General features: G+C 38.4%; 2 protein-coding genes across 3 annotated transcripts; one reads left to right on the forward strand and one right to left on the reverse strand.

Moving 5' to 3' along the window:
• Positions 1-990: 990 nt before the first annotated feature.
• On the forward strand, positions 991-2,566 carry LOC149108725 (uncharacterized). The gene has a single exon (XM_089294846.1). The coding sequence runs from the start codon at positions 1,226-1,228 to the stop codon at positions 2,228-2,230; it is 1,005 nt and encodes a 334-aa protein (XP_089150972.1). The 5' UTR covers positions 991-1,225; the 3' UTR covers positions 2,231-2,566.
• A 1,200-nt stretch (positions 2,567-3,766) lies between these two features.
• Positions 3,767-27,253, reverse strand: LOC110046993 (uncharacterized). Of its 2 annotated transcripts, XM_089294802.1 has the most exons (8): positions 24,916-27,253; positions 22,900-23,116; positions 21,561-21,862; positions 17,148-17,288; positions 9,328-9,656; positions 7,271-8,416; positions 6,355-6,622; positions 3,767-5,876 (listed from the first exon to the last, which is right to left on the reverse strand). In XM_089294802.1, exons 1-8 carry the CDS (start codon positions 25,027-25,029, stop codon positions 5,298-5,300), a joined length of 3,096 nt encoding a protein of 1,031 aa, XP_089150928.1. In that variant the 5' UTR covers positions 25,030-27,253; the 3' UTR covers positions 3,767-5,297. The 2 variants fall into 2 exon arrangements, with proteins under 2 accessions (XP_089150928.1, XP_089150929.1); XM_089294803.1 differs by lacking the exon at positions 17,148-17,288 and having other exon boundaries at positions 24,916-25,520.
• Between the last annotated feature and the right edge of the window lie 231 nt (positions 27,254-27,484).

Consider the following 27,484-nt stretch of genomic DNA (forward strand, 5'->3'; position numbering starts at 1 on the left):
TGAACCTGCCCGCCATTTACGAGTGAATCCTTCGCATTCTTTTGGCTTGCGAATGCTTTGCAAGGCTCAATCCACTGCAAAGTGTAGAATCCTCGAAGGCCTAATGATCCAACAATGGAAACGTTATTTAAACAGACAGGTTCATTGCTGCATTGTGTCTGTACCCATCGGGAATTACGTAACTGATTTATTAAATACGCAATTAGCGGACGGTCTTTACTTACCCTGAAGATAACCTTGTGTCGACACGGTTCGGTTTGTTACATTTAACTTTTTTAGCCTGGTAAATAGAAATTATTTTTAATAATAATAATAGTAATAATAATAACAATAATAACAATAATAAAAATAATAATAATAATAGCAATAAAAGCAATAATAACAATAATAACAATGATAATAGCAATAATAAAAATAATAACAATAACAGCAATAATAACAATAATAATAGCAATAATAGCAATAACAATAATAACAATAATAACAATAATAATAGTAATAATAGCAATAATAACAATAATAACAATAATAATAATAACAGCAGTAATAACAATAATAATAATAACAGCAGTAATAACAATAATAATAATAACAGCAGTAATAACAATAATAACAATAATAATAATAGCAATAATAGCAATAATAACAATAATAATAATAACAGCAGTAATAACAATAATAACAATAATAATAATAGCAATAATAGCAATAAGAGCAATAATAATAATAGCAACAATAGCAATAACAACAACAATAATAACAATAATAGCAATAATAATAATAATTATAGCAATAATAGTAACAATAATAACAATAATAATAATAGTAATAATAACAATAATAACGAATAACAAGCGTGAAAGAAGTGTTCAAGGACACGGCTGTCAATGTGACGGTAGAGGGACAAAAACATCTGGGTGCGGTGATAGGTTCACGGGAATATCAAGAGGAATACGTTAGCGAGAAGGTGACCAACTGGGTCAGCGAGATTACCAAGCTGACAGAGTTTGCTCTTTCTCAGCCTCAAGCGTGTTATGCTGCTTACACCTTTGGCCTCAAGCACCGATGGACCTATTTTTTGAGAACTTTGCCTGATATTCAAGAATTATTGGAACCTTTGGAGAATGCCATATCTAAGGTGCTCATTCCTGCAATTACGGAGCATAGGTGCACTCGGCTGGACAGGGACATTCTAGCACTGCCAGTCCGTCTAGGGGGGCTTGGCATGACAAACCCGTGTCTTGACGCAAATCTTGAGCAATCCTCCTCCGTCAAAGTTACCATCCCGCTGGTCCAACAGATCGTGGCTCAATCCCATCAGATGCCGGATGATTCTTTGGTCAAGCCACTACAACAGGCAATGAGGAGTGAGAGAGCAACGGTGCTCCAAGACAGGGCAGAGCATATCAGAGGGGTAGCCCCACAGAAAGTCCAACGGGCACTTGACCTTGCTGCGGAAAAAGGGTCATCTGTTTGGCTGACGGTACTCCCCCTTCGCGAAATGGGTTTCAATCTAAATAAGAAAGAGTTCCGCGATGCAATCAAACTGCGCTACGATTGGCCGGTCGATGATATCCCCTCCACCTGTGTATGCGGTGATGCTTTTACAGTGGACCACGCAATGATATGCAAGAGAGGTGGGTTCGTTACCCAACGTCACAATGAGCTGAGGGACTTAGAAGCCGAACTCCTGAATATGGTTTGTACCGATGTTGAGATTGAGCCTGTCCTGCAAGACATCTCGGGTGAACAGCTGGGAAGAGGTTCTAATCGAGCTCCAGATGCGAGATTAGATATTCATGCGCGCGGGTTCTGGGAGAACCAACGATCAGCATTCTTTGACGTGAGGGTTTGTCACCCTAATGCTGATTCGTATAGGGACCTAGAGCTCCAACAGATATACCGCAATCATGAGAACGAGAAGAAGCGTCTTTACGCGAGGAGGGTTTTGGATATCGAACAAGGAACTTTTACGCCCCTTATTTTCACGTCAACAGGCGGCATGGGAAACGAGTGCCTGCAATACCATTCCAGACTGGCGCAGCTGATCTCCATCAAGAAAGGAGAACATTATGCTAAAACAATCTCCTGGATAAGAGCAAGGACATCCTTCGCTTTACTAAGATCCGCACTAATCTGCCTAAGAGGTTCAAGAGCTAGAAGGAAAGCCTTTTGTGACTTTAAGAACATTGATATTGACGTTGAAACCCAGGAGGGAGCCATTATGTAAACACTGTTGAAATACATTTTAATAGTTTATTTCTTCTTTTACTTACTTTTACCTTGTATATACCTCATTTATAAAAAAAAAAAAAAGTAGTAGTAGTAGTATTAGCATTAGTTGTAGTAACCATGATATCATGACATATATGATATGACGATAATGATAATAAATTGTTATTATTATTATTATTATTTTGATATTATTATTACTATTATAATTACCGAAAACTTAAGGAACAACAGAATTTCTGAATTTTTTATCAGATACATGTAAGATTCAAGTTTGTATGGAAAAGTGCTCAATAAAGTTTGAATTTCTTATTTAAAAAAAAAAAAAAAATAACGAATAACAATAATAGCAATAACAACAATAATAACAATAATAACAATAATAATAATAACAATAATAACAATAATAATAATAACAATAATAGTAACAATAATAACAATAATAATAATATAATTATCGTTTTTCTGCCTTGAGCGCAAATCTAGAGTTTTAGATCACACTGCACAGTAAAGGTCGGCACACACGAGGGTCTTGTCCCAGCAACTAGTCCCCTGAAGAGTTTACAGGGAAGGAGTGCTCGCAGGGACTTGTCCCACGAACAATTCACACGAAGCGTTTTGACGAACAAGTCGCAGGGACTTGTCCCAAAAATTCAAACTGATTTGAATTCGAGGACCAGTCGCAGGGAACAAAGTTTGGTCCCTGCGACAAGATTTTGAAGCAAAAATGGCCAGTTCACACGATGGGACTTGTCCCCGCGACTTGTTGCAGGGACTAATCCCCTCGTGTGTACCGATTTCAAGGCGGTCCAGCAATAGCGAATCGTGTGACGCAGAATTTGCTCGCATGGACAGCACAAACAGCTTTACAGGTATTTTCATCCTCCAAGAACAAAAATCCACGCAATGTTCGTGGCAACATTATGTAGGAACTACTATGGCCAAAAATAACTTGAGAGGAACCATTTGGAAATAATGAATGTATGGGGGAGTTGACTCTCTCATCTTTCATCCTCTCCTCATATAGTAAGGTTAGAGCGCAAGGTTTACATGATCAAACTGAAAAGAAAACAGTTTCGAATCAAGCAAGCAATACTTGGTTGCCCCCTTCATCTGTTCCTCGATTGTACTCCAAACACGTGCGAGCATGTGTCTTGATGTTATTTTGCTCAGTAAGTCTTTGGTACGAGCTGTACAGGAGTTAATATGCTCTCAAATTGGGAGCATAAACTTCACGAAACAATTCTGACAAACGACAACAAGAGACCTGCGTGCCAAGAAATGTGAGCAAAAGAACTTAGTAAGTCAAGATAAGGAAACTTAGCAGTGGAAAATGAAACACTCACCGGATAAAACTTATAAGTCATTGAAAACTGATGATGATGATGATGATGACAATGATGACGATGACGATGACGACGACGATGATAATGATGATGTGATGATGATAATGATTAATTCTAGCGACTACCTTAACGTCTTTTGTAATTACAGTCAAATACCAATCTTTTGTCAATCAAATTTTCAACCGAAAGTTTGTAACAGTTATTTAATTCAATGCCAAGCAATCTGCAATACTTCTCAATGTATAGCATAAGTTCATTTATCCCTCTTCGCATTTACTCACGTTGGACCTATTGTTTAACCCTGCTACCATTTTACACGTCATGTTTATACGTTCAAAGTTCTTGGTTAATAACAATAATCCCAATATAGGGGATGTCACACGGTAGTGTGATGATATGAGATTTATGTTCGAATGTCAAGAACAAAATCTCAGGAGTGAGCACATCGACCACAACAACATAAAATTCGTATCTTCGAGCTTATTAACTTGCGCTGTTCTTTCTGTTACCTGGGCAATAAAAATACATCATGGAGGTACATGTTTTCAAATACAGGGTGTGTACAAACATTGACTCAAACAACACACAGAATGCAACATAGTCGGTTTAACCAAGCAAAACAAACTTGAACTGGTTTTAAAAACTCAAAATTGCATAGAATCCATAGTTACTTGTCCGCATATAGCGGCTGATTCTTTGGATAAAGCTGTGAAGTGTGAGGGCTTGCATTCTTATCCGTTTCAGTTTCAGTTTCGCACACAAAGCACGAACTACTTCATGATTGCTGGCCCTTCCACCTGCGTAATATCGGTCCGCTATTTATGTTTTCTTGTCACGTTTCGAGAAATTTTCTGAGAACCTTTCATGTAGTTTTCCATTATTTTTATTTTTGTCGTTCTCATCTGTTCAGAAAACACAATTACATCGTCGTCGCTCGACAAAACAAATTTACCAACGGCCGCCATTATTCCGGACAACAAACCGAGTTCATTCAGCCAAGTTTGTAAAGGTGGGAATCGTGACGTCATTTGCCGATAAATATGCCGATAAATATGCCGATAAATATGCCTCTCGGGTCCCGTATGAAGTTATTTGTGGATTCTATGAGTGTTTTACTCCTGTACATATAATAAAACATTATATGTAGCTATCCAACATGTTGTGGTAACCTAATATGGACACCTCATTATTTTGAGCACAGCGGTGCGCAAGGAACAAAACTAAGTCAAGAATTGGCTCCATAATCTCCGTTCCTATTAACAGTGACAAACTCGTTACTGGAAACAGTTTGATAGGAGACCGATATACCGGCTTAGTTAAGTAACCTTACCACTATGTTAAGAACACCTTGCCTTTACAGAAGGTTGACGCGTTCCTGGAAAGATAAGGTAAACCTAATAATAAACGGCAGTCAAGTCCGCACTTTCTGCATTGGTGCTAATGAGGATGTATAAACAGCATTTCCTAAATTAAAGAAGGAATTGACTAATACGTACTGTCATACTTCTGTTTACCTAGCATTCACATCTATGACTCTGGCACTAGACTTACTGACAAGTTATAAGATACATATGCGACACATAATAAGTATGAAATAAATTCAAACTTTTTCTGTCCTAACGTTGAGATTTTGGATTTACGCATTAAAGTCTGCAAGTCACAATGCAAAAATAAGACATGATGTAGGTGCAATTGGAATGTCATTTCCTACTTTCTTTTTTACTCAAAATGCACCTTCCCGTCTTCGGTTTCACGATGATACGAAACAGGAGTCCCTTTGGGCTTTTTTGGCTTTGGTTTCGTTGGGGGTCCTAGTCTTAGCGATGAAGACTTTGGAGGTAGTGGTGGTGGTGATAGCGTTGAAGGCTTCGTAAGTGGTGGTGGTGGTAATATATTCTCCTGAAAGTCGTCACGATTCTGCAGCTGTTCCCACCCCTTTTGTGCTGTCAATCTTAACTTTGGATCTTTGTTCCAACACGATGCCATGACATGTTGCCAATTCCCCCATGGATGTTGGGTGCCTTCAATGTGAGTAGGTCGAAGGTCTTGTTTCACCACGTCTTCCCAGACCTTGTGTTCTTGTCTGCTGTCAATGGCGGCTCCAAACGCAATCTCACCGTACCATAGCTCCCAAAGCACATACCCAAAACTGTACATATCGGCCTTGCTGTTGTAGATTCGGTTTTCAAAGACTTCAGGGGCTATGTATATCGAGGTGCCGCAAATCGTACCAGTTATTTCGTTTTCATGCTTGGCTACTCCCACATCTGCAACTTTCACCCTTCCGTCGGGTACCAGCTACACAAAATAAAAATATATCTATCAGTACAAGGTACATTTTAGAAATCACACCATTAACACATTATTAAGTTCAAGTTAAAGTTTCAGCTCTAATCTCCTTCTTAACCTGTTTGTAAGTATCGGAGTTTGTTAAAGCCCATAAATCGATTATAGAAAAGGAACGCGACTTGGCCCCAAGGAAGACACGCACTGATGTGATGCATTGCGTTTGTTGTCATGCCAAAACTCTTGATGTCATCATTTTTGGTAACAGGAAGGACCTGGTGAAAAGCTTAGGTGTTGATTTCGCTGGTTATGCTCTGAGTGTTAGTAGTGTATTTTTTTCCGCAACTGTTAAATTAGATAACTAATCCAAATGTTTAGAAATGGATGTGGAAACCATCATTTCAACAACTTACCAAAATGTGAAAAGTAAACTGATCAACATGACACGAGCGTGGGACAAAGAAAAAATGAGTCCCCGACAGGAACTTACCAAAATATTATCCAATTTTAAATCTCGGTGAGCAAATCCTTGACCATGAATGTATCGCAAGGCATCCAAGATATTTAGAGCCCAGCCTAACACCCTCTCCATGACTGCTTCCTTTGGCAATCGTGCAGGAGCTTCCTCCGGATGAGACATCACGTGATAACTAAGGGAACAGCTGCATAGCTCCAGGATGATCATCACTGTTGTTCCATTTCGACCATGCTGAAGATTGGTTCCATAAAACTTCACAATGTTAGGATGACTCAGTTGTCTGAGGAAAAATAATTCAAATAAACACATAGCTTAGCAAAAAGAGAAGTTACAGCGATAAACTCGGAGTTGTACCTCGTCGATTTCTTAAAATTTGACTTAAGACGTGATGTACCTACAACCTATGGCGTGGACTTAAATTATAAAATCTTTGATTTTCCATAAATGCGAAAATATCTCGACGTCTCCAATGGCTTGCTGATCAGGCCAGGATGGAAGATATTTCATTGTAACAGCAATGAAAACAACAAGAATCAGCAAAACGAGTTTAAAAAAATTGCAGTGCTGTGTCAACGGCCTTATACTCCCTCAATGTAACCCCTTCCCCCAACCCTTTGGATAAGGGTGGGTTTAGGGATTTGCTGCTTCAAAAGACTAATGCCCTACTATTCGGGGAAATTTCAGTCTGTCAAATGCCCCCCCCCCCCCCGATCTGCTGGTTTGTACTGGAAAATTATATTATACTTGATTCTAAACAGAGAAATGCTAAGATATTTATAAGCAGCTGAAGGGCAAGGTAATTTATACAAGGAACATGTCTTCATGATGACCGAGAGCGGGCGAAAATTCACTGATAACATAAGCACATGTTAGACCTTACGTGTACTCATTCCAACAGGAGGACTAGGTGTTCAGGATATTGTTTTACCTTAAAGCTCGCTCCTCGTCAACGAAATGCCATACGTTATTGGTCGTGAGTGGATCTCTGTACCTCTTAAGTGCAACCTCAATTTCTGGCTGTCCTTGGCGAGAAAGAACACCTCTGTACACTGTAGAGAAGCTGCCATTTCCAATGATGGACTCCCACTTTTCATCGCATTTCAACTCTTCATCTGTGAAATCCGACTTCCTGACCTCATTTAGATTGTAGACAGTTAAGCTGCGTTGCAACAACTTGACCTGTATCCTCAAAGGTTCGTAAACTTCCTGGATCTCAGTCTTGCTTCTTTTGTCTTCAAGTAGTTGCTGATACCACTGTTCGTCGCCTTCCCTCAGTTGAGGTATCTTCTCCTTGATCTGTTTCAGAAACTGCACTGCGTCTTCCAGTTGTGTATTGATGAAAGGAAGCAGGCGGTCTTCGGTAGCAATGACTTTGAGGCATTTACGTGATCTTTTTGACATGTAGCTATATGGATCATCATTGTAGCTTTCCAGTTTAGTTTTATGTTGGGTCATCTTTTTTAATTTGGTACCAAGCTTACTGAGAACTCGAGGAGAACTAACCACCACAGATGCCAAGCCTTGTCGAAGCCATGTTGGCGCGGTACTTTTCCGGGAGTTGCTTTGTGTCACTTCTTCGTCCTGTGAAGCGTCTGCTTCGTTCTCGTCAAGGAAACCTTGTTCTTCCACTTTATGGATTTCCTCTGCCATTACATCGTACTTTTCAATACAATATTGGATCAGCGAAACCTGAGCTCTTGCAAACTCATGTTGGTCATCTTCCCATTGCTGAACAAACTGTTGTGTTCTCTCCGAAATGTACTTTAGTACTTCACTTTTTGTCTCTTGCCATGACGCCGAGGCTGCTGGTACTTTATCCTCAGACCAATCGCAAAACTTCTTGATAATTTCCTCTGATTTGAAGTGCGCCGCTAGCTTTGCTATGATCTCTTCGATTTTTTGTGACTGATGCTGACTCAGTTCACTAAATCTACGTTCCTGAGAGCTTTTTAGTTCCTCCATACGGCTCATCACTCTTTTGATCCTTTTCTCTGTTTCTTGATGTGACATTTCTGCTGACTTCAGTGATATTCTGATTTGACGGGAGACGTGCTCAAGGAGATCGTCAAGCTTTCTGTTGGATAATCACGTTAAAACATGACTTTAATAACTACTTATTAACCGAGAGTGAGGTCTTTAGAGGAGAATCTAATACCGAGACGTTGCTACCAATTCGGTAAGCCCGAGGTTTGAGATTTTCCCGTACAGACAGAACGTTCGAAGTTAATAAGTTGTTTATTATATGGCTTTTTGTTTTGGTTTTGGGGTGCCGTAATAGCCCTTTTCACGGTTAACCTTTCTCATTTGCATTACAATATTATCTAGCATGTATGTGAGGCAATTTCGGGCTATTTTGTAGCTTTAACCGGAAATTGCCTCGCATTCACGTTGGATTACATTGTAATGCAAATGAGAAAAACTAACCGTGAAAAGGGTTATTGACCCGTGTGCATTACGGGAGAATAATGCCCCAGAAATAACGAATCAGAGCGCGCATTGTATCGGTTACTAATACAAGCCATATAACAATGACCTTGAAATTACTTCACAAAATCCCCGTTTTCGAGCTTTCCAAGAAAAAATATCAAAACCAATTTAATTGACGGAAAATATCTGGACCATTTTCATCAGTGAAGCCTGTTACCTCAGATGATATAAGGTAAAGAAGAGAAAACATTCATTTCATGATCAGTTACAATAATTGGAGAGGGCAGTGGCTCATCGAACGCTTAACTTCAGTTTTAGTAGCCGGAAGCTACAAGGTGAATTGCTGAATTAGCACTGGATAAGACGATATAGAGCATCAACGCCAGGGCTGGGGAGGCGCACTGAGAAAATAAAGTGTGTACGTTTTGCCAAAAATGCAACAACTAATCTGCTCAGGGTTTCATGATCAAACTCAATGTTCGAGCACACATGCAAATTATGGAGTAATTAAATTAAATTTATTATTTTATCTTCCTTTTGCATACTTTAATTTCTCACCGGAAATACTTTTGAAGATTGTTCTTCATGGATGACACAACAAGATTACTGATTCCTGCGATTAAGTCGTTAAAATCTCTTGTGATCACACCAAACGTCTGAGCCAGCTGTGCGGTTTTGCACGACAAATAGACGATTTGGGATTTCGGATTTAGGTTACGAAGCTTCTTCGAGAGCTTTTCGATTTGTGCTTGTTTCACTTCCTCGCGTTCTTCCCTTTCAATCAGATCCCACTTGTTAGCAACAAACAAGGTACAGCCAGTGAATAACGCAAGGTCCACCTCAGCATTTTCCTTGAGCTTTTGAGCGTAGGTGAGTAACTTTTCTAGCTGTTAAGGTAAACAAAACAGACGTGTACAAGTTAGCTAATCCAAACAAAAGTAATGATAATTCAATCTTGATCACTGTTCATTACAAAGATGAAGATTACAATACAATTACGCGATCATACAGTTAGGAAACATTTTATTTACGACGGAACACTGTAAGAAGGAGTAATCGAGAAAATCCTTCGTTTTAAGGTGGCTCATAATAGTTTCCAGCACTTAGATTTTGATGGGTCATTATAACCCCTCTTTATCACTTGATGCTACAATCATGGTATCAAAAAACTGCCCAATTATTGGTGAACACATTGTTATCATTTCCATGACACAATAGGTTACCATAGCAACAGTATGACCTGCTAAAAACACCCTTAATTACAGCTTTAGCGGCCTATAATCAAAAAACGGCTAGGTAAATTTTTTTTTATAGTACCAAATTTTATAAGCATGCTAAGACGCAACTTTTAGCAAAGTTTCAAAAATTTCTGTACATAAGGTTCAGAGCCACCTTAGAAGTTTTGAAAATTTAAGGTGGCTCTGAACCCTATACACAGAATTGATAAATAGTGGTTATAACAACCCACCAAAATCTAAGTGCTGGAAACTGCTGCCACCTTAAATTTAGCTCTTATTAACCGAGCAGGAGGTCTATGTGGGAGAATCTTGACCGAGGTCGTTAGTACAGACCGAACGCAGTGAGGTCTGTACACATGACCGAGGTCAAGATTCTCTCATACAGACCGACTAAGTTCGGTTAATAAGATGTTTATTATATGGCAAACAAGAACAATTTCATTCGTTTAATGTAACTGGTTAGTAGTTAACTGACATTTTGCTTGTGAGCGGCGGTGAGCGGAACTTACCAAAGTTTGCTCGTCTTCTTTGCATTTTTTCTCATTAGGCTTTTTGGCACTTCGAGAAATAAATATTGTTAGAAGATAATAGTCAATATTTGCATTTTAGTTTGCAACTTTTTCACCGCAAAACATTAGCGGTCTAGATGCCGGTCTAGATGCCGGTCTAGATGGGAAAATCTAGACCGCGCTCAATACCGATTTCAGCCAATCAAATTCGAGAATTCGGTAGTTTCCAGTCCTTGTTAGACACAGCCATATAATAAAATTAGTTATTAATATCTTTTAAATACAGTTAACTAGAAAGTTTACCAAAAAGTGAAGATTGGGATCAAGATAAACAGCGCTTTCATAGGGAACGTAGTTTTTTTTTTGTAGTTTTTGCCATGATGCTGTTACAGCAGTGGGGTATATACTACAAAGTTCAGTATGATAACACCAAAATTTAAGAATGAAAATTCAACAGGCTGAAGTTGGAACACAGTATTAGGATACACAGCTCATGAATCAAGTTTAAATAGCATGGATTTCTGCCAAGTGGTATATGAGACGATAATCCATTTAAGTCAGCTTTAAAATAGTTTGTATATTGTACATTGAAATTTTGTGCCATTTATAGTGTCAAGTTCGAACACTCGCTTGTAACCCTAATATAAGGACTGAAGTTAACTGTTTTTCCATAAAATAGTGAGAGCCCATTCATAGTTTGTGTCCAAACGCAGTCGTTAGAAATTAGTATATCGAGCTGTAAGTCACCTCGCAACTCCATTGAGTCCGTTAAATGACACCGCTTCTTAATAGATCCACGAATGATGAGAAACACTGTCATCAAGACAATTCAGTTTGTAGGTAAATCGTGTCACCTCCACTTGAACAAGCTCGGCAACGCCACGAAACTCGGCTCACTTGAGCCTCCTGTGCTAACTACCAAGCGCTTCAGTACGTAGGAATATAATTGATACTTTCACCTTCAGTAATCCGATGAACAAGTAGCCACAATTATTCGCCAAAGGCGAAGTGAACATTGGAATCCTAGAAGTGACTCGAGTTTCTTTTTCCTTTTCTTCTTCAGTGTTTTTTCTTTTTCTGTCGAAAAATCACTTACCGAAAGGTAGCGTTTGTCTTTCCGTTCTTGCGTTCAAAGAATCGTCTGGGGCTTTTAATCTTTCGTTTATATCGGTTGCTTTCGAACTCACAATATCACGTAGGTTTGTGAAGGAAAACCACAGAAACTTTTTCTAAGTCGAATCGCTAAGGAAGAACCATAAGTTTTTTCCTTACAATGAAGAAATCGTTTCACCTTCTACCTCTCGAAAATAACTAACTTGACACGATGCAAGCGACTGTAAAACGGCCTTAGACGGCGGATGTTCGAAATCCGGGGAGGGACTGGGGACTCCTATATGTAAAGGTCGGGGATGCTCGTCGTCTCGAGTACAAATAAAGGATTCTGGTCTCACTTAGGGTGTTGGTGACAAAAAGTCACCATTTTTAGCTGTCAAAGTATCCTTTAGGATAAACTCGATGAAATAATAATGAAAGAAACGCTCTCATTTCATTTCTGTTCTTAGGTTTGATATCCGCTGGTTTCTGGATTACATGAGTCGGGTGTACAAGTGTGCGCGCGATCCTTTCTTGAACAGTGGCTAGTAATCGAACCTATCCCGTTTTAAGTGGTATCTTTTAGGGGTCTAATGAAGCTCAAGCAACGCCCACATTAGTCTCCTTTAGGAGTTAAGAGCAAATGTACACAAAAATCAAAAATAGTTCGGTGAGGCTTGAAAAATCGAATTTGCCCTCCTGTTGCATATAAGTAGGCCTTAGTAAAAGTAAACACGTTATGTAGTTTTTTTCTTCAAATATCTTGGTATTTCCGAGAAAAAGGACATTATCGATTTCACGTCCAGACTCAATCTAACGAGTGCTTACTGGGCTGAAAATCGACCATTTTCATTCGATTCGCATTTCCAACTATTGAGCGCAAAAAAGTTGTAATACAACCAACTTAATGCAGAACTATTCCTTGTCCAAAACAGCCCAGTTTTAAGAATATTGGATTAATCCAACTATTTGGCGGTAAACAAAACCAAAGTGTTCTCTAACGATGAGTTCGTCAGTCGGTGAAAAGAAATGTCATTTTGACCATGCGCCATGTCTCGGAATTCGAAAAGATTTTAGATTCTAACTACACTAGGATAGGTCTTTCAATATATGTAAAGTTTAGTTTGGGCAAATGATTAGGCACTAGTGAAAAAATTATTCAAATCACACACAAAAAAATTAAAATAACGCCAGCAGTCGAATGCGTGACCAAAAGTGCTACCATTGTTTTTGTCATTAAATTACTTCAATTCGAAATATCACAGGAATATCAGCACGACTTAAGCATAAAATAATATAAATGTTTACCTTAGCTGAGTTATCATGTCTTGACTATCAAACAACATTCCCATCCTGCCATTTTAACGGTGTTCCATTAGCTTTGCATAACCTGTATGCATTCGTCTGGTGAATTTGAATCCCCCAAATTGCTCAGTATGACCAAGTTCCTATGTAAATGTTCCTACGTTTTCCGTTTTGTTGTTCGGTACAATCATTCAACCTGCTTTCAGGCAGAAATCCCCAGTTATTAGCAATAACAAATAAGCCGCCATCTTCGATCGCTCCGCGTCTCTTATTTGTAAGGAAAAGAGGCTGAACTTAATCATGTCACTGATGCTCTACGTTCTAACAATTACCCCCAAAATGTCATCTCCAACATTCTAAAGAAGATATCTTCTACTCGGCGTACAAACTCCATCCCAGTACCTGAGGAACTTGTTTGTATGTTTTTCAAATGGGCCACACCTTCCGATTCCTCTAGTTATGCAGTCCTCCCCTACATTAATGGAATTTCTCAGCCTCTAAATAGACTTCTTCAAAAACATGATATTCGAGTTGTCAGCAAGCCAGTCAAGACATTACAACAGGAGTTTCCCTCTCCTAAATCGCGACCTCCGATTGAACTTCAACCAAATGTGGTTTATAAAATATCTTGTGCCGACTGCCCATGGAGTTATGTAGGCGAGACTGGCAGATGCTTTGAAACGAGAAAAAAAGAATACATGAGGAATGTGATGTCTTACGAAAGAGGTTCCAACATCGCTAAACACGCTTGGTCTTCAAATCACTCTATTGACTTTAAAAATTCCCAAGTGATTGACAAAGGCTCTTCACGTATTCGTAAGACGCTAGAATCATGGCACACCGCTTCGACAGATCATGCAGATAACAATTCAAGGCCGCTCCCCAATCAATACTCCATTCTTTTAAAAAAGAACAATTAGTTCATTAACACTTATATTTTTCCATTTTAATGTATTCTTTTTGTAGTTCCACCTATTTTTGTATATATTTGTAGTTGTTATCTTTTCCATTTTTTATCCATCGAAGGCTGTAGTCTGACAGCCGAAAGCTCTGAAAGTTTTAACTTTATATAGCCAGTGAACGTTTTTTATAAATTTTTAAAAGTAACTCTGTTTGAAGCTCTGAAATCCCGACCCTTACCCCCATGTAAAATATGTTGTAACGCACTGGTTTGGGATAAACATCTTCAGTCAAAATGGGGGCCTTTCAAACGTCTTCAAAATAGAAACCCGAAAGTCACACGTGGTATAAAGCTTTAGAAGTGACTACTGGCTTAATCAAACGACACAAATAACACAGATACACAGATAGAATGACACATCCAATAATACGTACATGGGACTTGAGACAGGAATTGTTTTTCTTCAAAGTCGGATATGAGTACTGACAAGAAATCCAGGGAAAGGATCAGTTTGCAAGATTCAGGATACTACAAATCGAAGTGGGTGAACACGTTATTTTTATGTCATTTATACTGCTTGGTAATGCTGACGTTTCGAACTGAAGTGTTAAATGCCGATATGCTGATGATACTTTTGGTCACGTACCCGGTAGCTGCTGGCGTGATTTTGTGTCTTTTGTGAACGATTTTGAATAATTTTTTGACGAGTGCCTAATCATTTAGTAAATGGTTTGATCCCAAGAGCATCAGTAGTTCGTATAGTGTGATCTTCCGGGTGATGGTAGTTCTGAAAAGAACTGTTGTTGGTAACTGACGTTTCGACAACCTGAGCGGAAGCCATCTTCAGAGTCAAGTGATTGGTTTTTGTCAGTCGATGTTATAAGTCTGGTCCGTTGAACATGATTGGTCAGTTTAGCCATGATGGTATTGGCTGAAAGACTCGTGTAAAGTTTGTCATCAGTCATTGGTGGGTTTCGATCCGTCTATTGCTAGTCAAATTGGTCAGTCCGTTTTTGGTCCATCTATTGTTACTCAAATTAAGTCGGTCTGTTGGAAGTCCGTTTGTCGGTTTCGTTTCCGTCATGGGTAAGTCGTTTGTAAGGCGCCGATAGTTGTTGACATCTGTTAAGGACGGTGCCAACTTTTGTTAGTGCGCATATTTTCTGCCCATCACGCAAGGCATGGTTTAAGTGCCACGCGCGCGCTGGGGTTGACATTGACGCAATCAACTACGCTACCAAGTACACGACTAAAAGAAAGCAAAATTTTCCTACTGTGACCAAATCTAGTTTAATGAACCCGTACTCAAACCAGGAACACCAAAATAGCAGCATATCACCAACCACTAACTGTTAACGTCTTCCAGCTGAAAAGCTAGCTGTTATCTGGCGAAAATTATACTGAAATCCAAAACAAGTGCGAAATACGCAAATGTTTTACTTACAGGGGATGTGACAGGAAAAAATATAACGGGCACCGTAAAAGTTTTCAAAAAAAGATCAATAACTTTAAAAAACGCGTGGTTACCCCCACATTTTATGTTATGAAATGGAAGTGGCAAGCCTATTCAACACGTGATTAGTTTCTGGTTGTGACCAAAGGTATTAAGACTGTATTTTGGCTGAACCAGAGTAAGGCTGTCAGAGACGCTAAAAGCGCTATTGCAACGATTTTGTTATCAAAAACATACCAAAAATGGTTTTTATGTTACCATTTACCATGTAGTTTTAAGACCTTTATAAATGTGCTTGCTTTTCTGTTTGTAAAGGAGATTTCGAAGGAAATTTGCGAAGAAATATCCTTTCCTTCTTTTTTCAGAAAGTGCTGATGTCAGCATTTTTGTTGAGATTCAAGGCTGATTATCTGGAAAAAAATGCTTGGCTACCCCAATTTTTCTTTGTGGATTCCAATGGCCCTCGCAAAGATCTACTTTTTCGACGTGGTCCTAACCCGGCGCAAAACCCTTTGTATTTAGTGGGCACCGTCCTTAAGTGGCGTTTGTTCTAGGTTAATGTACCAGCTTTCCAGAGTCAGTCGTTGAAAATAGTTTGTACTGTAGGTTAAGCACTGAGCAGAGTCCCAGTCAATGTTGTGGTTTGTCAGTTGATGATGTACAGGAATGTGATTGTTGGCATCACCATTTCTCGCGGCTCGTTTGTGTTCAGTGAGTCTCGTGTTAAGGTTTCTGCCAGTCTCACCAATGTAGGAAGCCTGGCAGTCAGAGCATTTGATCTTGCAAACTGCTCCCTGTCTGTTGTTAGGTTCGTCCCTGTCTTTCTCATTGGTTAGTAAGTGTCCTAACGTAGTTGTAGGTTTGTGGGCTACATGGATATTTTAGGGCTGTAGGATCCGTGAGATGGTCTCAGAAGTACCCTTAATGTAAGGTATAGTCACTGTAGAAACAGGCGTTCGGTTCCTATTCGTTGCGTCAGCTTCAGTAAGTCGGTAAATGTTTCGTGTAATAAAGTCAGCGTTGTGAAAAACACGTTCAAGGTATCTGTTTTCGTCAAGTAAGCTGTCCCGTGTGTCACAAACTAGTTTCGCTCCTCTCGTCAAAGTCTTTATAGTCGTGGCTTTGTGTGAAGTCGGGTTGTAGGATGATTCGTCAAGTAATCTGTCGGTATGCGTCCGACGTTTTGCCCAAACTAAACTTTACATATATTGAAAGACCTATCCTAGTATAGTTAGAATCTAAAATCTTGTGGAATTCCGAGACATGGCACATGGTCAAAATGACAATTCTTTTCACCGACTGAGTAACTAAATTTTGGAGAACACTCTGGTTTTGTTTACCGTCAAATAATTAGATTAATCCAATATTCTTGAAATTGCCCTCTTTCAGACAAGGAATAGTTCTGCAATAAGCTGTTTGTATCGCAACTTTTCTGTGCTCAATGTTTGCGAAATGCGAATCGAATGAAAACGGTCCATTTTCAGCCGATTTTCAGCCCAGTTGGGACTCGCTAAATTGCACGAAGTTGAGTCTGAAGGTTAAATCGAAAATGTCGTTTTTCTTGGAAAGACAAAGCTATTTCAAGGAAAAAACTACAGCCTGTTTGCACTCTTGCTAGGGTTAGCTATATGCAAAAGACGAGTGGACTTTTCGGCTTTGAAGGAGCAAAATGACATCTCATGCAAAAAGATCCTGTCTGTAGCTTAGAAGGCCGCCGGTCGGGTGTGACGATGACAGTCATCAAACCGTTTTTGAGGGGAAAATGCAGCAAACTATTTGTTACTGTGAGCATCAAGGCAGCTTAAATTTGAACCGTGTGGTACATTAAGCAACGTCAATTTGTTTTCTTTTTGCGGAATCCTATTTTTATAAGCGCGTACCCTGTCAGACTGAATCCCTCCTGCGTTATAACTGTTGATCACATACATGAAGCAGAAGGCACGAGGCAAGTAGTTGAGGACAAATTCGCTCATTACGTCACTTTCTCCAATTCCAGGGCTATCAACTATCATAACGCCCTCCTGAAAAGACAATGAAAATCCTCGGTTAGAAAAGGTATTTAAAGGCCAGTGTGAATCCTAAGTAACTTAACCGATCCTCAGACGTACAAGTAAACCCAAATATGTGCCACCACCGAGAGGATGTGCGCCGCTTAATACACTCGCATGTATTAACAGTGTGCCTCGCTTCTCCTCAGTCCGTTATCGTAAACATTCAATAACATTCTTAGACCCGTATCTCTGGTCAAAACTGAACCCGTGAGGCAAGCAGCGAACGTCACTGAACAATTTTAAAAATAACATTACACAAAGAGACCTTACCGTTTTCACTGAGAGCACGTACACAAAGTGTGTTATATGCACTACTTGATGAAATTATATACATATAGCATGATAAATACTTTTGTCATGATTGTAAATAGATAAAATAGTAGTTTTGCTATTTTTGGTATTAGTAAGGTAGTTTCACTTTCGGATGAAGAGCCATTTGATCTATTGTGGAAATGCCGAAATAAAGTCGTTATTATTATTATTATTATTGTTGTTATTACTATCATTATTATTATTATTATTATTATTATTATTATTATTACTATTAAGAGTCCCTGTCCATAAAAATGGAAAATAACTCGGCAAGGGTCGAAAATTCGATTTCGCTCATATTTTCATGGTAGATAGGCTAGGGAATGCTAAAAACTACTGGATAGTTTTTTTGGCAAAATATCCTTTTATTTCAAAGAAATATGCAAATTACCAAATTCCGTTAAAATCGTCATTTGACGCACCATTTTATTAAACAAGTTTGAGAGCCTCGCATGTAAAACCACATCATTCTTCCGTCTTTAAAACACTCAAATAGTTTTGTGCAATGTTTAAATGTGTACTGGGTTGGTTTTAGGGAATGTTGCGTTGTCTTTTTGGGTGCAAAATAATTAAATTTCGAAGACATGTATTTCATTCACTTAAAAGTACTTCGTGTATATGATTAATTTTCACCATGTGCGAAACCTTCAAATGGATTAAGCTTCGCGTGGTTGAATCGCAGAAGGAAGATCTACAGATTCCTGTAAAAATTTCTTTGGGCAAATGATTGTGAGCGACGCGAGAGCTTTTCAAAGTACGTTAAAAATGCGAATATTTGACCATTCCCTCGTCAAATTTCAATTCAAGGGTTAGACGTATATTTTAGCATGCGCCGCATGACTTGACCAATGTTAAGTTGAAATAGACACAGAGCTGATAATTTCGAAATGTTCTAACCTCATTTGCTGTAAAAGGCAGGTCCAAAGCCGATTTGACGTGTTTCTCTCACCATTTGTCGCACATAATGCAGAAGTTTGCTATTGTTTACATAACGTCCGATGTACATGGCCAACTGTCAACTTATTTAATGGTCGAATACCATGAATCTGTGACCCTCTTTCGACACATATGATCACCACTGCATCTAAGTCAAAAACGGCTAAGTCATTTGTAGATAGTTGCTTGCTTTGCACTACACAAAAATATTACGTTTCATCATCATGGTTTGATGGCTTGAATCCTTGCTTGCAGCGGTTCCTTGTTCGTCACGCAATGCTGTCATCCCATTTTAGGGGGTAGGGGTAGGACAATTTCTATCCTAATACATAAGGCTCCGTAAGGCTGGGAACCACTGGGAGCACACAATCGTGTTGAGTAGGAAGAGATTAAGTTAAGAAATGAGAAGAATAAATAGTTTACCATTGCCCCTGTTGTCATCTTTTACTCGACCACCGCTACCTACACGCCCTGCGCAATATTGTAACGCTAAACTCATACCTACAATCCTCGACAAAAGTCCTTGGCACACCTGGATCAGATAACACGAAAATGCATTGACAAGGTATTTTGGGGACAATACCTAATCACATCATTAGAATAGGGAACCCCCTTCCCCCCCCCCCCCCCCGACAATGTTGTAAGCAGGCAATGACGACTTCATCACGATAAATAACATTGAATTGGGGGGAAGGGGACGAACTGATAAATTGCCCTGACAGATATTGCAAAAGTGGCAAGGTGTGCCAACACTTTTGTCAGAGATTGTAGGTCTTTTCGCGCTGTGCAATTATTTTTGGTTTACATGTAATACAGTGGGCTACCCCCGGGGAAATGGGTGGTGACCGCTTAATGGGGCTAGCCGCTTAAATAGAGGTTGATGTACCTTGAACATTTAATTTTTCACTATCGGGTTATAAATTTCTTGGTGAACATGGAGTCAATTCAAGACAATCATGATAGACGTGTATTTGAATTATCACTCGTCATGCACCTTCAATTTCAGACTCTTATCTGCCATCGCCCTTTCCAAAACAAAGTTTTTAAATTTTGGGTGGCCGCTTAATAGGGGTAAAGACAATAATGAAACCCTTATCGGAACGACCAAATGGTGGCCGCGGAGGTAACCGGCCAATAAGTGTTTTATTTACAATATTTTACTGACAATAATTTTTGGACTGTATTGACAACAGTCCTCTATTTTCTGTTACAAACATACCAATGCCTCACCACTAGGCAAAAAAAAAATACGCCAAATAAAATGGCATGGCCAGGGCTATTTACTCACGTAATTACTAATTAAATTTAGTCTTTTTTTTTCTCACGAATTAGACACGTTGTGATTTCCTATTTTTATTTCAGTTAGTTCTTGCTTCATTGATCTATGATTTGTTTCATGGCGATTTTTTTAAAATTCTAGTGAGTACAGGCACTAGCTTTATCAGCTGTTGTCTGAAACATCAAAACGTACAACAAACGTGATTTGGACCGACCCAAGTACACTATAGAAAACGATTATATAAATATACACATATTATCATATATATGAACAAAAAGATGAACAATGATTAAATTGTTTCATTTATCCTGCGAGTGCTCTATACAAAATAGATCAAAATGTGCAGCACATGCCGTGACAGCATTGCGTGACGAACAAATAACGGCTCTAAGATTGCGCTGCGCCGACGGGCTTATCAGCAATCGATCAAACGTATTATTTTGGCGCAGTGCAAAGCAAGCAACTATCTACAAATGACTCAGCCGTTTTTGACTTAGATGCAGTGATGTTCATATGCGCAGAAAGATGGTCACAGATTCCTGGTATTCGACCAATAATAGGTTGACAGTTGGCGATGTACATCGGACGTTAACCTTGTGTAAACAAAAGCAAACTTCTGCTTTATGTGCGACGAATGGTGAGAGAAACACGTCAAATCGGCTTTGGACCTGCCTTTTACAGCAAATGAGGTTAGAACATTTCGAAATTATCAGCTCTGTGTCTATTTCAACTTATTATAGGTCAAGTCATGTGGCGCATGCTAAAATATACGTCTAACCCGTATATTGAAATTTGACGACGATGGTCAAATATTCGCATTTTTGACGTACTTTGAAAAGCTCTCGCGTCGCTCACAATCATTTGCCCAAAGAAATTTTTTCAGGAATCTGTAGATCATCCTCCTGCGATTCAACCACGCGAAGCTTAATCCATTTGAAGGTTTCGCACATGGTGAAAATCAATTATATTCACGAAGTACTTTTAAGTGAATGAAATACATGTCTTCGAAATTTAATTATTTTGCACTCAAAAAGACAACGCAACATTCCCTAAAACCAACCCAGTACACATTTAAACATTGCACAAAACTATTTGAGTGTTTTAAAGACGGAAGAACTATGTGGTTTTGCATGCGAGCTCTCAAACTTGCTTAATAAAATGGTGCGTCAAATGACGATTTTAACGGAATTTGGTAATTTGCATATTTCTTTGAAATAAAAGGATATTTTGCCAAAAAAAACTATCCAGTGGCTTTTGTCATGCCCTAGCCTATCTACCATAAGAATATGAGCGAAATCGAATTTTCGACCCTTGCCGCGAAATTTAGAATTTGTCTGATTTTTACGGGCAGGCACTCTTAGGTAGATTAATAAGTTTTACGTTCTTACCTTGAAAAAAGTTTAGTATGTGTAAAAATTTATATCTCTTATTCATTCATTATTATTATTATCATTATCATTATCATTACCATTATTATCATTACTATTTATGATTTGAGTGTCCGCTATTAGTTATTGAATTCAGATGTTATTTTCCTTCAAGAAAACGTACTCGTCCCCCTTAACTATTTAAATACTATCTAAATACTTAGTCCCTTAAATAAAGTTCCTTCATTCGTTCGTTCGTTCGTTCGTTCATTCATCTGTGTTCTACAACACATCGTCATTTCCTAGTCTAAACATTTTTATCTACGCATCATGTTATCATAATATTACCTTGAACAATGGGTGTGGAAAGAACAATTCTATCTTCGTGTAGGGTACTTTTTCTCGACCGCTCTTCAAGCTGACAAATTTTTCGATCTGCTTCTTGTAGGATTCTTTTCCATCTGTTACCAGTTCCTGGAACATTGGCTCACGAGTCTCTGTACCAGTTTGCTTGAAGTGCACGCCAATCTTTGGCTTCTCGCCATATTTCATCTCGCAGATTGTTGATGTTGTACTCAATAGTGCGTATGGTAGAAGATCTTCCCCGAGAATCAGATTGATGACACTGCTTTTACCAGCACTTGTTTCACCTATTCACGGAAGGTATAAAAAAGCATTAGTACATGCACCTCATCATGATCTGTCGGACATTGTAAACTTTTTTTTTTATACATAAGAATATTGCTTTTCCGGCCCTACCTGAGTATTCTTAAATTTCTGCCGATTTTAGGCTGAAAATATTCTTGTGAATATTCATAGATTATAGCGTATGTAATTTCGTTTTTCGAATGTACTTGGTGTCTGGATGGTGTTAAAGTAATTTTGGAGCCAGCCTGCGGGCATTAAAGCCTAATATTATGCACACAACTTCTTGCACAAATTTTATCAGCTTTTCTATTTTTCTTGCTTTTTGGCTAGTTTTGCCGAAAGGACGAAATTTATAAGGTCTAGTTAAAAACATATAACTGTATTGTATTTACAAATTTTCAACACGCAAAATTATGTTCTTTTCAAAATTCCAACCTCGGGTTTATTCTTAAGATATTCTTAAAATTTCGCAAAATTCAGCCTGGATTTTGTTATAAAATACATTCTTATAAAAAAGAAGTATATATTAGTTCATGGAGATCGTTTACGTGTGGTTGGTGTTTGAGAAGAGTTACCGATAAAAAAGAGTGTATACATCTCTACAGTAGTCTCGATTAAGTCGATTGATTGTAGCTCCAGATTTTCTTATATTTCTGCCGATTTTAGGCTGAAAATATTCTTGTAAATTTCATAGATTATAGCATATGGCATTTCTTTTTAGGAATGTATTTGATGTCTAGATAGTGTTTAAATTGATATGATGCCCATAACTTCTTGAAGAAACTGTTATAAGCATCGAACATACGGCTAGTGCTGTTTTCGTTGCTTTTTGGCCAGTTTTTCCGTTTAAAGAAAGGAAGAATTGTAATTGTATTGTATTTACAAATTTTCAACACACAATGATCACATTCTTTCCACAATCTCTGCCTAGGGTTTATTCTTGAAATATTCGTACAATTTTACAAATTTCAGCCTCGATATATACTTATAAAATGTATTCTTAAACAAACAGTGTAAAACAGAAGCTGTATCATCTCACCTGCAACAAGTACAATGTATTGACCTCTTGGTTTGAGATCACTGATGTTTTTCTTCAAAGTTGTTTTGAAGTCACTGTCTCCTAAGCTTTTTTGTAGCGTTTCTATAAAGTCAGTTTCCAGTTGATCCAAGAACTCCTCCGTTCTGATATAAAGCTCCAAAAGCCTTTCACGTTTTTCAGCATCTGACTTCTTAGCTTCCGAAAGGATTTGATATGTCTGTAAATGAAAACAGAATGAAAACAACAGTGGGATAGCCGGGATCTGTATCGAGATGTCATTACACGAGCGACAACAACTAAATTGCCGCTACAGTGGTAAGTTTTAACCCTTAGTATCACCCACATCATATACGCGTATCATGGTTTCAAATACAAAACTAATTCATCTTCGAGGGCATATCGCTTTAGATTTTGTCAGTTGAGCCATAATTTCGAGGTTTGTAAGAGTGCTGCTTACCTTCAATAACATCAAGAATATTTTCGTATGCAAGGTTTTTAAAATTAATATTGGTTTCTGGATCAAAATTATCGAAGAAATTACGATCAATGATGCAACAGAATAAGATCATGTAATACATGACGATGTTTTAATCAAATAGGTCTTATTTAATGAGTTGAGAATCAGAACTAATGTGCCATTGAATATCGTTTGCCGTAGGATCTGTTACGTAATCTTACTATTATTGACATTGAAAAAAGCTTACTGCTCGAATTGATAACACAACATTAGACTTTATATCACATTTATTAAGGTGAAATGTTTTTTCTTACTTCTTTTACCCTAAACTCTTAACTAGCCAACCAAACCTTCCGATGCTAATCTTAGGTTTGAGATTGTAGGTTCATCATAAAATCTTAATTTGTAAAAAGGTTCGTTGGGTCAACCTAACAATTACTCCTTTTAAAAATCTTGAAACAACTTTTAAAATTTTATTACTATGCCTGACTACAACTACAGTATTTTTAAATTACTCCTTTTCCCGGAGGAGTTTAATTTCCAAAAAAAAAAACTACTACACTTCTTGCGTACTTGTGTTTAAATCAGCGAACAACTTTCAATAAATGTAGGTTCTTTTAAATTCGTGGAAAACTAGAACAACAACTTGACTCAGTGCTTGTCTAATATGATGGCGATGCATGTATTATGACGTGAGTAACATGTCGCGTCGATAACTAGGACGCGTACGAGGATTCTAGGTGGCGAATATGTAAGGTTTTGCAACAAAACATTTTCGTAAATTTCATAGTGGAGTCACTTGAAAATAAACCAAATTGTCTACGCCTAAAAGCTAGTTCCATTTTAAAATCAAAAGCAACTTTTATTGACCCGTTTCAATTCACTACATATAGATTCAATTACATTCGTGGAACACTACTCTTTACTTCTGGGAAACAAATTCAGTCTAAAATCAGCTTCATTGTTCAGGCGGTTCCGTCGGTAAAAAAATAGTATTTCGTTAAATATAAATCATTGTATTTCGTGCAGCAACAGTATGGGGAAAATGCATGTCTGTCTCTAATCTAATGAGGCGTCTCGATGCATGACTGAATCCGCTGGCTGAATTAGCAGCCAACAGTGTATAAGGACAAAACATCGTCCCGCACCGTTCACAAATGGAATAACATAAAATAAACTCTTCTACTCAATCCCGATTTGAATGGCATTTTTCACTTTCTGGTAGTTCACTGAGGTGTGTCAGTGTTTTCTCCACCAAAAACAAATGACGACTACTCTAGCCAATTAATTAAGTATAAAAGATTCATCGCAAAACAATCAATAAACTACGAAGAAAAAATGGATCTACAATCAATCGACGTAATCGAGACTACTGGATATATTTATATATAATAAAATTTGCTTCGTATTAAACTATGCAGGAGTGCAAATAATTGCAATGCTGCCGGTAGCTTTCATGGAAGTTCGAAGCGCTGCTAAATGGTTTTTTTACTGTTGCCAGCTCTGCAAAACACAGTTCCTATCACGATCACCCTATAGCATTTCTGGAGAATTCTTACCTGTCCTGCTGTCCAGCAAGGCTTATCTACCGACGCATCTAGTTCTTCTTTCACTTTAGCTTTCATCTCATCCAATGTTTTTAATCCATTGCACGAAATACCAAACGCCTTCATAACGTCAAGCAATTCCGATAGATCGTCGATTTCTTCGATGGTTTTCGTTTTGCACTAATTTAAACGAATTTAAGCCAAGAACAAAGCACAACAAGCGGGAAAAAGGTAAATGCCTACATTGTAACGCAGAGAGACGGCTAGATTTCAAGGAACGGAAACCATTCTTTGTCCTTGACGGTATACCGACAATTGTGACAATTGCAGCGTCGATCTTGTGTGCAGAGGGCATGACTAAGTAATTCTCAGACAACTGAGACGGGGGAACACGTCATGTTTATTTGTTGCTCAACCGCACGGGGGTCAAAATGCATGGCTACACTGAATCATTAATTCGACTCAGTTTGTCCCGAAAATATATATTATTTCAACACTTAAACAGAGCAACTACGACTAGGTAATTCTTCGGTATCATATTGTGATATGATTTCTTGTGTCGCAGGCTTCTGTTCTAAGACAATTTGAAGATATCAAATCACAGACCCTTTCCAAAACTTCGTAAACGCCCAGAGATATTTACAGAGGTTTTTTTCTGTTTTTAACCGCGCGGCCATGGGCCGAGCGCGGTTCTAGGTTTACCCGTGGTTTATTAATTTTTTTTATATTTTTTTTGTCGGTGACCAGACGCAGACCTCCGCTCGGCCAAACTTTGAGTCACGCAACGTGTGATGTTTTTCCGCCAGAAGCTGTTAAAACATAAACACACGGACAATTTTACGGATATTGTTTTCTTTTTTGTGGGTAAAATATATTTTCTTTTCGCTTTATCAAAGCGTTGGATTTAAAGGGAATAATAAATACGCTGAAAAAAGGTATTGCGTCAGCCATGGAATGCGCTGACGTTGCAGCTTTCACTTTCGCTACGTGACAAATAAGATCGTGTTTACTTTGCAAGTTTATTTCCGCAGAAGCGACGGTCATTAATTTATTTGTAATTTTGCGAGTATTTCTTGCGGTTTTAGGCAAATGAAGTAAATCCTTTGACTGTTTCATCGCAGCGAGTTCATAGATCGGAAAGAAAATTAAATATTTGCAAGCCAAGCAAAGAACGTGTCAGAACGTGCAAAGATTACGTCATTGATAGGGAAATAACCACCGTACTAAAGATAGCCGTAGATAACGCAATTCTTGAATTATGTGACTCGTGTGACTTCTTTGCTAACCCTTAACTCAAGGGGAAAAAACAATTAAATTTAATCGTGACTTTAAAGAAAGAAAGCGGTTTGTAATAGTGTTCGTATCTTCATGCCCATACATATCCCGAAGAAACTTCCAGATTAAGACTATTACGTCATCGGAGATGTCACAACGGCTACGCCTGATGGTGCGATAATAGAGTTTATGTTGATCAAGTGCTGTGATGTCTACAGTAATCAATGAATCATCAAAGATTGCTTTGGAATATGCACTGCGTTGCGACTGTAGTACTAAGAAAACAGTTAAATTTTAAAAGCGCGGTTATAAGATCTAACAGATCTTCTTCTTTCTTTTTTCTGAATTTTAAGGAAGAAGAACCTGGTTAGCGTTTAGCAATCTATCCTTCTACCTAGGAAAGGAGGCCCTGAAGGAGAACGAAAATACTGAGGTATTTGACAGATTGATACTTTTTTCATCAAAAGCGCAGCCTTTTTACAAGAGCTAGGCGTATTGTCATGTTCCCCTTCCTCTGATAGCGCTGGATGAACTCTCTCATACTTACTAAAAGCCATTTCAAAGGACGTCTGGGATCAATAGTAATAAATTCAATGAGCTCGAGGTGAGAGTATTGTGTCATAGTGCACTGGTTTTCCAGGCAGCAATAAACATCCATTTGGCCTTACACCTCCGTTGAGACCCCATGTAAGAAGCCCACTCTATAAAATTAACCCGGCCTAGTCGATTGAACGTTCCGTAATCAAACTCAATCGAACTCCAATCGTTCGATTGGGTTGGATTGGATTGGGTAGGGTGCGTAGCTCCCGGTGTTGTGGTCTGGCCGTGTCTCGCGGGTTAGTGCTTCAAATGGGGTTAACCTCATCGAACCTTTCTTCCACCGACAGAGTTGTCCAAGAAAAAAATGCTATGTCTATTACAGTTGAACATATCGAACTCACCCAAACGTTTTGCCAATCGAACACAATCTAAAATTCAAAAATCGAACAGTTGTACGATCGAACCTAATCGAACTCCAATCGTTTGATTGATTTGGATTGGGTCCGCAGTCGAACTCTAGATTGATCCATCCTTTGGCATTCCAAACCGGTTTCATTTGGTTTCAAACAGGGCGTTGAGGTCAAATAGGTTTGTGTAGGATTGAACTTCAAAGTACTTAAGACAATAAGCATTTGACTTAATTTAAAATGTGTATATATTCTTTGCAGTTGGGTCACTTAGTTCTAACAGGGAAATCTCTCAGTTTATAATTATCTCATTCTAGTAAGGCTGCAGTGCTTATAGATATTTTTATTACCGGTTTTTT

This window comes from Orbicella faveolata, unplaced genomic scaffold (genome assembly GCF_042242905.1).
Source record: "Orbicella faveolata isolate gen_17 unplaced genomic scaffold, um_ofav_v1 contig_25, whole genome shotgun sequence".
Taxonomy (NCBI): domain Eukaryota; kingdom Metazoa; phylum Cnidaria; class Anthozoa; order Scleractinia; family Merulinidae; genus Orbicella; species Orbicella faveolata.